This window comes from Helobdella robusta (genome assembly GCF_000326865.2).
Source record: "Helobdella robusta unplaced genomic scaffold HELROscaffold_34, whole genome shotgun sequence".
NCBI lineage: Eukaryota > Metazoa > Annelida > Clitellata > Rhynchobdellida > Glossiphoniidae > Helobdella > Helobdella robusta.
This window is the reverse complement of record NW_008704659.1, coordinates 131,209-144,253: the sequence shown is the minus strand read 5'-3', so window position 1 is coordinate 144,253 and position 13,045 is coordinate 131,209. Positions and strand designations below refer to the sequence as shown.

Sequence of the window (13,045 nt, the reverse complement as noted above, 5' to 3'; positions counted from 1 at the left end):
AATTAAAAAAAAATAAACCATAAAAATTTCACACAAACAAAACTACATACGTACAAATTACGTTACATACAACACAAAACTATACATACACATACACAACACACATGCCCACAAACACACGCACAAACACATACACACACATGTTGTTTTTAGATTACATCCTAATTTTCAACGTAACCAGTGAAACCAAATTAATTTTTCACCTCGTAATTTTTAGTTTAGCATGTCAGTGCTGATGGTTCTATGATATATGTTTATCTGTGTTTATGTATGTGTGTTTGTGTGTATGTATGTGTGTTTGTGTGTATGTATGTGCGTGTATATGTTTGTGTGTGTATGTATGGATGTTTGTGTGTATGTTTTTGAGTGTGAGTATGGGTTGTGTACGTGTATGTATGCGTTAGGTTTATGTTTATTTCTGTTTTTGTGTGTAAGTGTGTGAATGTTTGTGTCTCTATGTGTATTTTCACACGTAAACATACAAACACACACACGTAAATGTATACTCAAATACTCATGTACAAACGACACACACACACGCATACACACACACACGCACGCATACATACACACACACACGTTAACTGGAGCTGGCAGTGGAAAACCAACAACTTCTGGGAATAAAATGACAATGATGCGATACGAGTGACTGATAAAATTTTGTTGTTTTAACAATAATTAAATCCGATGACCATGATAAAAATAATAATAATAAATAATAAATAATAATAATAATAATAATAATAATAATAATATTGAAGATGATGATGATGATGATGATGACGTCAATGAGGATAACAATGTGTGTACGTGTGTGCATGTGTCTGTGTGTGAGTGTCTGTGTGTGTGTGTGAGAGTGTGTGTGTGTTTGTATTTAAACAATCATGATAATGGTTATGAGAATAACTGAATGAATGAAGACGCGAATAAACGAATGAATAAATAAATAAATAAATAATATAGTATATAATATAATATTGGTGGATTGGGGTTTGACCATGTGACACCGACCTTGAACGAGCTTCACATGCTGATGATAAACAAAAGGATAGTCTTCAAAATTGCAGTTCTTACGTTCAAATCATCGAATGGTATGTCACCAGAGTATATGACGAGTAATTTCACCAAAAAAACAACAAGCTACATCGACTTTTCATCTCAGGTCTGATGATTTGAATTTGCTGTCTGTGCCAGTCACACGTTTGCAGATTGGTCCAAAAGACATTGCTGTTGCTGGTCCGCTGTTTGGAATGGTCTTCCACCGGCGTTTAGAAGATCTCTGGACTTTTGTTGGAATTATTTAAGAAAGACTTGAAAACATTTTTACTTTTCGTTAAACTGTGTAAATTGGGACTTTTAAAATTTTTGATTTTCATATCTAGTCACGAACATTTTGGTTTTTATGTGAGCGCTCATGAGACAGTTTTAATTTTAATATATCAAAATAAATATATAAAGATGAATGAATGCATGAATGATTGAACGTGCGGCTTCAGTAATTGACATCAAATGAAAAAATGAATGAATGAATAAATAAATGAAAGAATGAGTGAACGAGTAAAAGACTAAACGAAAGAAGGAACAAATAGATGGACGGATGGATACACATCATTGAACTTTTTTTCATCATTTTATCTTATCATGGGAATTTAGAATTGTTATAAAATTTTAATTAATATATTATAAATGAATGAATGAATAAACGAATGAATGAATGAACAAATGTATGAACGAACGAACGAATGAATGAATGAAAAATAATACAAATTTGAAAAAATTAAAAAGTTCAAAATATAACATTTGGCGTTTGATACAGACAAAATTGAGTATTTAGCTGGTACCAAAGAGAGCTAATTGTATCTGGAGATAATTAAATTGTATCAACAGGATACGAATAGACGTATCATAGTCGTATTAATTGATATCAAAATGATATTTATCTATACCACTATCGTGTATTTTAAAAGTGGTATTACTATTGTATTAAGGGCATATTTCGTATCTGTATCTGGATATCAATAAAGGAAGGATATCAATACTAATGGTATGTTGTTTGTATCAAATTGCATTAATGATTGTATCAATAGTATCTTGTGACCATTTGCTGGTATCAGTATATGATATCTATGTGAGTATCTTGATATTAAGAGTAGTTATAATACCGGTATAATGTTTAAAATCGGTATCGGCACAATATACCGGTACATACAATTCATATACATATATTATTTGTATTTAGTGGTGAATATGCTAGAGGATCTACATCACCTTATGTGTATTTGATGAATTAGTTAGAGGTATCTAATGTTTTACTTCACTTAACTTTCATGTTTCGTTATCGATCTATATAAACATTAGTTAATTGACTGGTGATTTTAATGTATGTATGTATGTATGTATGTGTGTATGTATGTATGTATGTGCGTGTGTATGTATGTATGTATGTATGTATGTATGTATGTATGTATGTATGTATGTATGTATGTATGTATGTATGTATGTATGTATGTATATGTATATTCAGTGCAAGTATATATACATATATATAATATGCAATGCCCATACAACTTATAAGTGAAAAAGGAAAATGTCAGATACCACTAACAATATATATATATATATATATATATATATATATATATATATATATATATATATACAAATATACACATATACAAACATACATACAAACATACTCATATACAAACATAGTCATGTAAACATATACAAACATACACATATACAAACATACACATATACAAACATACACATATACAAACATACACATATACAAACATACACATATACAAACATACACATATACAAACATACACATATACAAACATACACATATACAAACATACACATATACAAACATACACATATACAAACATACACATATACAACATACACACATACAAACGTGTTCACACAACACGCGTTATATTAAAAGAACATGTTATCAATTACGACCATCGGTCAGCTAAATTGTGGACGTGGAATGAATGAATGAATGAATGAATGAATGAATGAATGAATGAATGAGTGAACGAATGAATGCGAATGAATTAACACAAGTGATTGAATGAATGAGTGCGATGAAAGAACTAGTGAACAAACAAACAAGTTAATGAATACAAATAAACTATATAGTTTATAAAATACATTAACAAAATAAAAAAATTGAATTACAAATAAATATACATATATAAAAAATAAATATTAATTGAAATAAAAAAAATCTTCGATGATGACGTCATCGTTAAAGTTATAACAAACAAAACGTAAACTTTAAATTTACTTACTTGCTGACAGACATAATATAACAATAGAAAGAAGACATTTTGAATTTGAAATACATTAACATATATACATATATTCACTCTTACATACACACACAAAACAATATATACTCACACACACAGCACACACACACAGAGAAAAAGAGAGAGAGAAAGAAAGAGAGAGAGTTAGTTATGTGTGTTTATGAAAATTTCTACCACAGATGAACGAGCTTTTTCATCTAGGCTTGTTTAACTTTCTGCTTTCTCTGGAGTTAATAGATAGATTGATAGAATAATGAATGAATGAACGAACGAACGAACGAACGAATGAATGAATAAACAAACAAACAAACAAACAAACAAACAAACAAACAAACAAACAAACAAACAAACAAACAAACAAACAAACAAACAAACAAACAAACAAACAAACAAACAAACAAATGAATGAATGCATGACTGAATGAATAAAATGATAGATCGATATGATACATGAACGAATGAACATAGAGATGAATGGATGAACAGAAAAGTGGCGAACGAACGAACGAACATACAGTAAAAGTGTGTTTGTGTGTTTGTGTGTAATGTATATGATATAAATTATCGTACACATGTACGTCACAAAATGCATTTAATACATTTCTAATGCATTAATCAATATATACAACATAAATTTAATGAGGTGTTGAGATCACACGCTGGTATCATTTCTTTCATTTTCTTCCTCCTACTTTCTATCTATCTCTCTTTCTATCTATCTCTTTCTATCTATTTTTTTATTTTATTTCTCTAACAGATTTTTTAAAAATTATTATTCCACCCTCCTTTTCTCTCTCCTCTCTCTCTCTTTATCTTATCTTTCTCTTTCTCTCTCTAATTTGTGTTTAAATCTCTTTTTTTATTTTCTCCTCTAATTTTCATTCCTTTCTCTCTCTTTCTCTTTTTCATTCTCCTCTAGAATCCATCATAGTCTTTATTTTTTCTTCCTATAGATCTTAATAAGAAGCACATATGTGAACATGATTAAACTTGAAAACATCATTGATAACACCGTTTAGAACAATCTTGTTAATGTATGTATGTGTGTGTGAGAAAGAGAGAGAGAGAGAGAGAGAAAGAGAAAGAGCGTATATGTGTGTGTGTGTGTGTGTATGTGTGAGTGTGTGTGTGTGTGTTTGCCTAAATGTGTTATCAGATGACGTCTTAACGTCAAGTTTTACCATGTTTTTGAGCCACTGACGCGTATTTAGTATGAGATGTTGATGGTTTTTAATATGAGGGTAGGAATTTTTTGTCGGATTTCGAAACAATTTCAGGGATAATTATCACATTAATTCGCATTCTTTCCCATGTGTTGTTTCACTTTGTTATTGTTTTTGTTGTTTGTGATGTTGTTGTTGTTGTTTTTATTGTTTTAACAAATTCATCAAATTATTAATTTGCGTTTTGCAATGTGAGAGATTTTCGATTTAACTTCCAATCTTACTTTCTCTTTCTTTCTTTTATTTTTTTCTCATTCTTCTTTCTCTCCTATCTTTTTTTTTCATCTCTTTTTGCCATTTTCTCTCTCTCTCTTTCTCTCTCTTTCTCTCTCTCTCTCTCTCTCTCTCTCTCTCTCTCTCTCTCTCTCTCTCTCTGTTGCTTCATTCACACTCTTGTCCTTTGATTTTTTAATTTACACACACTATCTCACAATTTCACTTCTTTTTCATATTCTGTCACTCTCTTTCTCTCTCTCTCTTTCTCTCTCTCTATTTTTTCTTTCTCCTTCTTTCTATCGTTCTCTCATTTTCTCGGTCAATCCGTGCATGCCGTCGTCCCAGTTCCCAGTGGAACGATGAATTGCTGGGCAGTGAAGCAGATGACCGCCGATGCTAACATGCGCTACGTGTCGGGCCTCATTTACTGGACATTATCATCATCTTAATGGCTGGCTGATCGGTCAGCTGGTTGGTTGGCTGGTTGGTTGGTTGTTAGTTTGTTGGTTGATTGGTTGATTTCTTGGTTGGTTGGCTGGATAGTTAATTGGTTGGTTGGATGTTTGTTGAATGGTTGATTGGTTGGTTGGCTTGTAGGTTGGTTAGTTTTTTGTTGAATGGCTGATTGGTTGACCGTTTGATTGATTGATTTTTAGGCTGGTAGATAGGTTGGTTGTTGGATAAATAGTTGGTTGGTTGGTTGATTGGTTGGTGGGTTGATTGCTAGTTATCTGGTTGCTTGGTTGACTAACAAATGTATCAATAAACACGAAAAACTACACAGCAGCGTCTGACTCCTTATTTAGAATTTCTAATTAAAATACGTCGATGATGAAAAACAATATCAGAGAGAAACATTGAAATATTATTACGCAAGGTTCGATGTGTACCTACTTATTTACAACCAGTAGTGTGTAAAGGTGTTTACATGATGTGTGTATGGTTAGAGTTGTGTTTGTGTTTTTGTTGCAAGAAGAATATAAAACTATGGTGAAATATTCATTCACTCGTTCATTCAATCATTCACTCATTCACCCAATCATTCACTTTTTCGTTTATTTACCAAGTTACTCATGCATTCATTTGTTTGTTCGTTCATTCATTCATTTGTATATTTATTCGATCATTCAATAACTATTATTTAGACGACTGAATGAATGAATGAATGAAAGAATGAATGAATAAATAGGTGAATGAATAAATGAGCAGACAAAAGAATGAATGAAAAGGAAGTATAACAATTGACAGAATAGACTAGAAACACATTAAAGCAAATTAATGAGCAAACGAAGTCGCCTTCTTACCTATAATAAGCGTGGCTAGAAGTGTGTAAGGCACACACACACACGCACACACACACGCACACACACGCACACACAACACTCACTAATACGTACATTCATACAATACATAGACTCAAATTAACATACACACGTGCATACATACAGACATACATTCAAGGCATATATACATAAACACACACGTATGTGTATATATATATTGTTTATGTGGTTTTGAAAATATATACACGTGTGAGTGTGTGCTGGTTTGGTGTGAAAGTGTGTATATTTTTTGTTTGTATCTATATTGAGACACGCTTCGTAATTAAAGAATGCTTACAGAAACATCAAAAAGCTGGTAGCCACCAACACATATTGACACCAAATTGTAACGACCATTGTGTTGTATTATAAGTGTGTGTATGCGTGCTTGTGTGTGTGTTGGTGTATATGTATGTGTATGTTTGTATGGGTATGTTTGTATGTGACGATTGTATGTGTGAATGTTTGTATGTACTATTGATACAACTATGTCTGTAGGAGTTTTTTTTGCTTGTATGTATGTTCTTATTGGCTAGACTAGATAAGTTTTTAGATGAAATTTAACTTTAGTTTAGCCCTCTCATAACTTTTTTTGATGAGAATTTTGTTGTGAATGTGTGTGTGTGTGTGTGTATGTGCAGATATGCAAACTAGCAAACAAGCGAACAACATGAACGAACGAACAACTGTTCAGTTCACTCCATAACGACAATGATAATGAGCAGATTACTGGGAGTTTGGCATTTGAAATGTCGCTGATGATGACGACGATGATGATGGTGGTGACGATGACAACGACGATGATGATGGTGTTATTAGGATAGGATATCATGATAGGTATAATAATGATAGTGAATGTAAAAGTTATATAATAATAATGATAACACTGATGATGATGGTGACGACGATGATGATGATACACTAATTAGAAGCGCCTCAATGATAACGACTACACTGACATATGGATGGGGTGATGTCGATTATTATTATTATTGTTATTATTATTGTTATTAATGTTATTGTTATTAATATTATTATGTAAATTGATTATTAAGACATTTAATAAAGCTGCAGTATTCTGTTCTACTCTATCATTCGTTCGTCCACTTATCATTTTTTGAACCTGTCGTTTTTTGATTCAATCGCTCATTCACTCATTCATCCATTCCCTCATTTTTTGCTCATTCATTCATTCATCCATTCATTTATTTTTTTATTCAAACATTCATTTATTCATTCACTTATTCATTCCTTTATTCGCAGTTTTGTAGACTAACAATAAAGACAGTTTTTGAGAAACCGATATAAAGGATTTAAAAGTTTATAAATTAAGTTCATACTTTAATTCAAATTTTATGAAATGATATTTAGTTGAAATAAATTTAATTAAAATTTTAATTAATTAATTAAAACGTTACTCTCTCTCTCTCTTTCTCTCTCTTTCTCTCTCTTTCTCTCTCCCTCAGTTTCTCCACTTAAATTGACAGATCTCGTTAAGTAGTCGTAAAAATCGTGTTGACACCATAGAAAGATATTGAGGCATTGATAATTTTCACGCGCCGTTGATTTTATTACTATGCATCCAGATAATTTTGCACTTATCATCGCCCATTTTACTTATTAGCGTCCAGTTTAGCTATTACCGACTTGTGTTTTGTGTTATATCGCCCGTCTTTCCTATTTCGGTTTAGTGAAACAACAAGCTGTTGTCATAATCATTATCAACAATTTAATTTTATTCTTCAAAGGTAAAGATTCAAAATGGAAAATTTTCAAAAAAAAATAATTTATTTGGAACTAAACGACCCAAAAATATTTGAAGATTACAACGTCAACAGTGACATTTACAGTTAGAATAGATGTCAATCAATCACTCAGATAAGGTATCATACTCATCCCTCTCATGAAATGTACTACCTCTTTCAAATTATTTATTAATCAATCATTCAAGTGCTAAATGTATTTGTTTTTGCTCTTTCTCCCTCTCCCTATTTCATAAGCATCCATCCGATATTTTTCATAAAGTTTGGATCTAATGGTTGCTGATAACATTGGAATCTTGCTTTTTCTTGGCACTGCGCCTGAATCTTTTTGAAGTCTTCCTTCGTTAATTTTTTCATTTTCACCAGCTTGTTCCAAAGTATTATTCATTGCGTCTGTTGCATCATCGTCATCGATAAGTTTCTCAAAAAATGACCGATTCTTGTGAAAACTTGTTGCCAACATGTCAGCTCTCTCGTCGAAGGTCTCGTCTGCAAATGATTGGAGAGTATTTTCTGAATCATCAGGCCATAGCGTCGGAAAGTAACGTTTCTTCTTCTTCATACTCGATTCCTCTGCATTCACGAAAGTTTTGTTTGGTGTCGCCCTTTGAAATTTTACTTGAATACTGGTTTTATCAAGTTTGCCTAGAAATTGCCCATTTAAACCTGTTTGGTTCAGTTTCGAACAACCTGTAAACTTTGACGAATTTGAAGTTTGAACTCCATTTTTGTTGTTTCTTTCAGAGCCAACAAACATTGATTTACTGATTTTTTTTCCATTTTCATCAAAATCTTCATCAAATTTGAAGACAGACTGGCTAAAAGTACTTTCAGCACGATACGATGTATTTCTGTTGAAACGGTACGATCTGTTTGTCGTATCGAGCCTGGATTTCAAAAATGACGCTAGATCATTATACCTCCCGAATAAGTCATCGCAAGATGGTTCATGAACCGGAGTGAACATCGAGTCCCCTTTTCCACATTCATTTGCCATTTTGAAATTTAATTTTCGGCAAAATTATTGCTTGTGTAATTTTAAAATATCTTTAAAATAATTTGAATTCAGAAAAATAACTGTTTTAATTATTTTTGAGCCTCGGACACTTATATACAAACAACGTGAAAGAGTTCACAGGTTAAATTAATTTTTACGAGTTCAGGATAGTTTATGTTTGTAGTTTATTACTATTTCAAGGCAGTTAATATAAATGCGTTGTAAAATATGAACGATTTGGATAATTTAATACATTGCATTAATTTATTACATTAAAGGTAGTAATTAATTTACATTTTTTATCACGTAACGAATTTGTTTTGTTTCGAAAGTCTTGTAAAACGTTTACGAAATATTTTCTGTTCAACGGCAAACAGATCGTGAAGACATTTTTTAGTTATCGAAGTTAGTTTTTCTTCAATTTTGTCAATTAAAACAAGAGTTATAACAAATATTTGTTGGCGGAAATGCAAGAAAGTGAGTTTTTAGGGTATAAACGTAACACTCAAAACTGACCTTGGCCCTTTATAATTTGATTATTTTGGGGGCCCTATTCTTGGGAACACCCTTTCATTTCTTGTAGAAACCGCGGGGCCTGTCCTTCTAAAATCCGACTAGTGTCACCCAAAACGTACACACGTGTTGGATTGCACATGTATCTAATTGCATTATATTTAAAATGTGTATACATTCTTCGGACGCTGTATGTCATGAAGCTAAATTAACTAAATTTGTTTTGAAGAAACTAGCCAGGCAAAAAAAATCTCGAACTTTTATTTTATATACGTATATATATATATATATATATATATATATATATATATATATATATATATATATATATATATATACAGACATGCATTGCACACCACTTTAATACATACAAACATGCATACAATTATATTTTTTTTGAAAAGAATTAAATAAGAAAACTAGATACACAAATAATTTAAAAGTATAAACACGAACGGAACACTTGCATAAAAATAAAGATAAAAATATCTTACCATTTTTCATTACCAATGTTTTGAATGGAAATTTTGAATGAAAGTTTTGAGATCTTCTAGAAAAGTATTAAAAAGTTTAATAAACAAACAAATCTTAAAATAGAAGTGGTCCAACACATCATCTCCTAAATAAAATAATTTATTTCAAAGAATGAAGGTATGTGGATACATTTGAATCGACCGTCAAAAAATGTATAAGGATCTTTTAGCATTCCAACCTCGCAACCGCAAGATGTATTCTGGTATTTCATTAATTATTAGTATTTAATTTTATTATTTATTATTATTATTGATTATTATTGCTGTTATTATTATTATATTTTAATAAAAAAGGCATAAATATTCAACGCCATTGCTGCTTACATGATCATTTTTATTTGGAAATGTCAACAAGTTCTTTATAATGAGAACTTTATTTTTGAAAAAGTAAAGAAAAAACAACAAAAGAATGAAGTATGGTTTAGTAATAATTACAACACTTATTTTAATTTTTACATGAGTAAACCAACATTTCCAACATTAAAAAATATCACAATCAATCTCTTGTTCCTTCCTGGGTGTCTGCTAGTCGAGACTGCCTTGTTCCCATTTTGTTCCGTGGGTTTGTTCGTCGGCGTTGTGTCCTTGTCTTCAACGCTCCCACAAAATGCTCCCACAGCGATCTCATTTTCCTCCACCACCATTTCATCTTTTTTGAGGTTGGCCGCGAGTTTCACGATGCTCTCATCCCACGGCAACTCTCCAGCATCATGGTCGTATTCGTTAGTTTCTCCTTCATCTATGTTGTCCAGAGGCGGGAGAAAGTAGCCGGCATACTTCGATTTTTCATTCAAGCGATTGTGCGCTCGTAATGAAAATATTGCTGCCTTTGATGGTCTGTCCAAGTTTTCATCTTCTAGAATTCTCGTTGAACTGGTCACATTCATGGAGCTCATGTCTGATGTGTCCACAGTAATGTTCAACCTAGAACTCGTTGAAAAGTTGAACGAGTTGAACGTTGAATAGTTTTTCAGCTCCAGTCAATGATTGTATCATTGAAGCGAACTGATTTCTTCGGTTTCTCCGAACCTTCAGCAGATGTCAAAGCAGATCGAAGAAACGAATCTTCTTATCTTCTTTGGTAACTTGGAACTTTAGTTACATCCTCGTCATCTGACACCGAAGTTGTCGATGCTGGATTTGCCGCATCTCCTCCTTCTGCTGCTGTTTGAGGAACCCTCAGCAGTGCAAGTGGCGACACGAACCACCGATCTTTCAGACCACTTTTGTACGCTTCGTAGTCCCCGTTTCTCATCCTAGCGGGTGGACTAAAGAAGCATCCAGACTCGTCACCACGTCTCATTCTTTCTAAATTCATTTTTTCCAAATTAATTTTTTCTTTTTTTGATTTGAAAGATTAGAATGGCTACGAATCAATTGTTGAATAAGTTCTGACTCAATGGAGCTTATATAGACGCCCTGTAGGTTTACAATTCACTTGAATGTTTACACTCAATAAAAATATATCAAACTACTATCAATTTCTCAACAATTGTTGAATAAGGTCTGATTTGCATGTTTACAATTGAATCAAACGTTTACAACCGCTAGAAGGTATGAAACTATCATTCTTTATTGAATCAATTTGTCAGTTTTGACAAATTACTTCAAATTTAAATTTATCGTAAAATAATAAGTAACACTCATCATTAACCAATACATAGCAATGCTCATTGAAAAAGTCTTACAACCCGCTTTCAAAATAACCACTATTGTTTGGTTAAAAAATAACTAATTGCAGTTTTATTGGTGAGAATCAAATGAAATTTAACGATTCTTTTTAATTAACGATTATCATAATTTCATTAACAATTTATTGTAAAAATGAGATTTTTATATCATTATAGTCATCAGCAACCATTCAAGTATAGCCATTCCTTTGTCAAAATTGTGTATCAAATTATATGCATGTGGTATGTTTAGTATAAATTTTTTATCAAGTTTATTGAATTATTAAATTTTATATGGGCATATTGACTTATATTTGAGCTCATTATGGCTGGGCTAAAGTCTAAATTATCAATATCTTAGAAAAGTCTTAGAAGACTGGAGAAAGCCTATAGGTTAAATCCATCTAACTCTCTTTATTCTATCTATGAATCTGAATTGATTAATTATAAATATCTACTATTTTCTAAATACTCTACTTTTCTTAGAAATTTTATAACATCTGCTTCAACATCTAAAAATAGGTGGTCTGTTCTATCTAAACTTCTACATAAAAAATCTTCTCACTCATCTTTTTCTGCTCAACAGTTTCATGACTTTTGTAAATAAAATTACTTCTTTGAGAACATCTAATTCTAATTTTTCTTCTCATAACTTTACTAAACTTACTACTGAATCTTTCTCTGTATTTACTCCAATAAATCTTTTAGAACTAACTAAAATTCTTCTTTTCCTCCATCTAATCTCAATAGTGTTCTTCATAATTTATCTCTATGTCTTTCTTCAATTATCGCTTGGTCTGACTTAATCCTTGTGTCTTAAACTTAATCCTTCTAAGTTTGAATTAATTTGTTTTAATAAATCTAAACACTCTATTACTATTCCTCCTATTATCTTACTTGATTCTAAAACTCTTGATGTCTCTCATAAGTTTCGTAGTTTAGGTTTTATCTTTGATTCTACTATGTCTCTCTCTTCTCAGATTAATAGTGTTGCTAGAAGCTCTTACTTTCATCTACGTAGAATAAAAAAACTTTTGCCTTTTCTTGACGATCCTACTCTTCTCCTTCTTGTTACTTCGTTAGTTTTATCTAGGATTGATTATTGTAACTCGCTCTACTATAGTCTTCCTGACTCTATACTCTATCCTTTAAGTAAAGCTTTTAACTCTGCTGCTCGTCTAGTTGCTCGTGCCCCTTTCTTTTCTCATATATCTCCATATCTTGTTCTCTTGCACTGGCTACCTATAAAATATAGAATAATTTTTAAAATTTGCACGTTCATGTATAAGTTTCAATCTAAAATATTTCCTAAGTATTTATCAGATATATTAATTGAACCTAAACGCCCCGGTTTACGATCGTCTTCTTTTTCTCGCTTTTTCTTAACTCGTGTTAAACACTCTTTTGCCAAATCTGCTTTTGCTTTTTCTGGTCCTTTTCTCTGGAACTCTCTACCTACTTCTCTGACTACTTCTCCATCAC

General features: G+C 31.7%; 2 protein-coding genes across 2 annotated transcripts; both read right to left on the bottom strand.

Annotated features, from left to right (window-relative positions):
* Positions 1-8,040: 8,040 nt before the first annotated feature.
* HELRODRAFT_175507 (hypothetical protein) lies at positions 8,041-8,847 on the bottom strand (the record flags this gene model as incomplete). Its single annotated transcript, XM_009022936.1, has 1 exon — positions 8,041-8,847. One exon carries the CDS (start codon positions 8,845-8,847, stop codon positions 8,041-8,043), a length of 807 nt encoding a protein of 268 aa, XP_009021184.1.
* A 1,498-nt stretch (positions 8,848-10,345) lies between these two features.
* Positions 10,346-11,211, bottom strand: HELRODRAFT_175506 (hypothetical protein; the record flags this gene model as incomplete). Its single annotated transcript, XM_009022935.1, has 2 exons — positions 10,346-10,867; positions 10,987-11,211. The coding sequence occupies 2 exons, from the start codon at positions 11,209-11,211 to the stop codon at positions 10,346-10,348; spliced, it is 747 nt and encodes a 248-aa protein (XP_009021183.1).
* Positions 11,212-13,045: the final 1,834 nt, after the last annotated feature.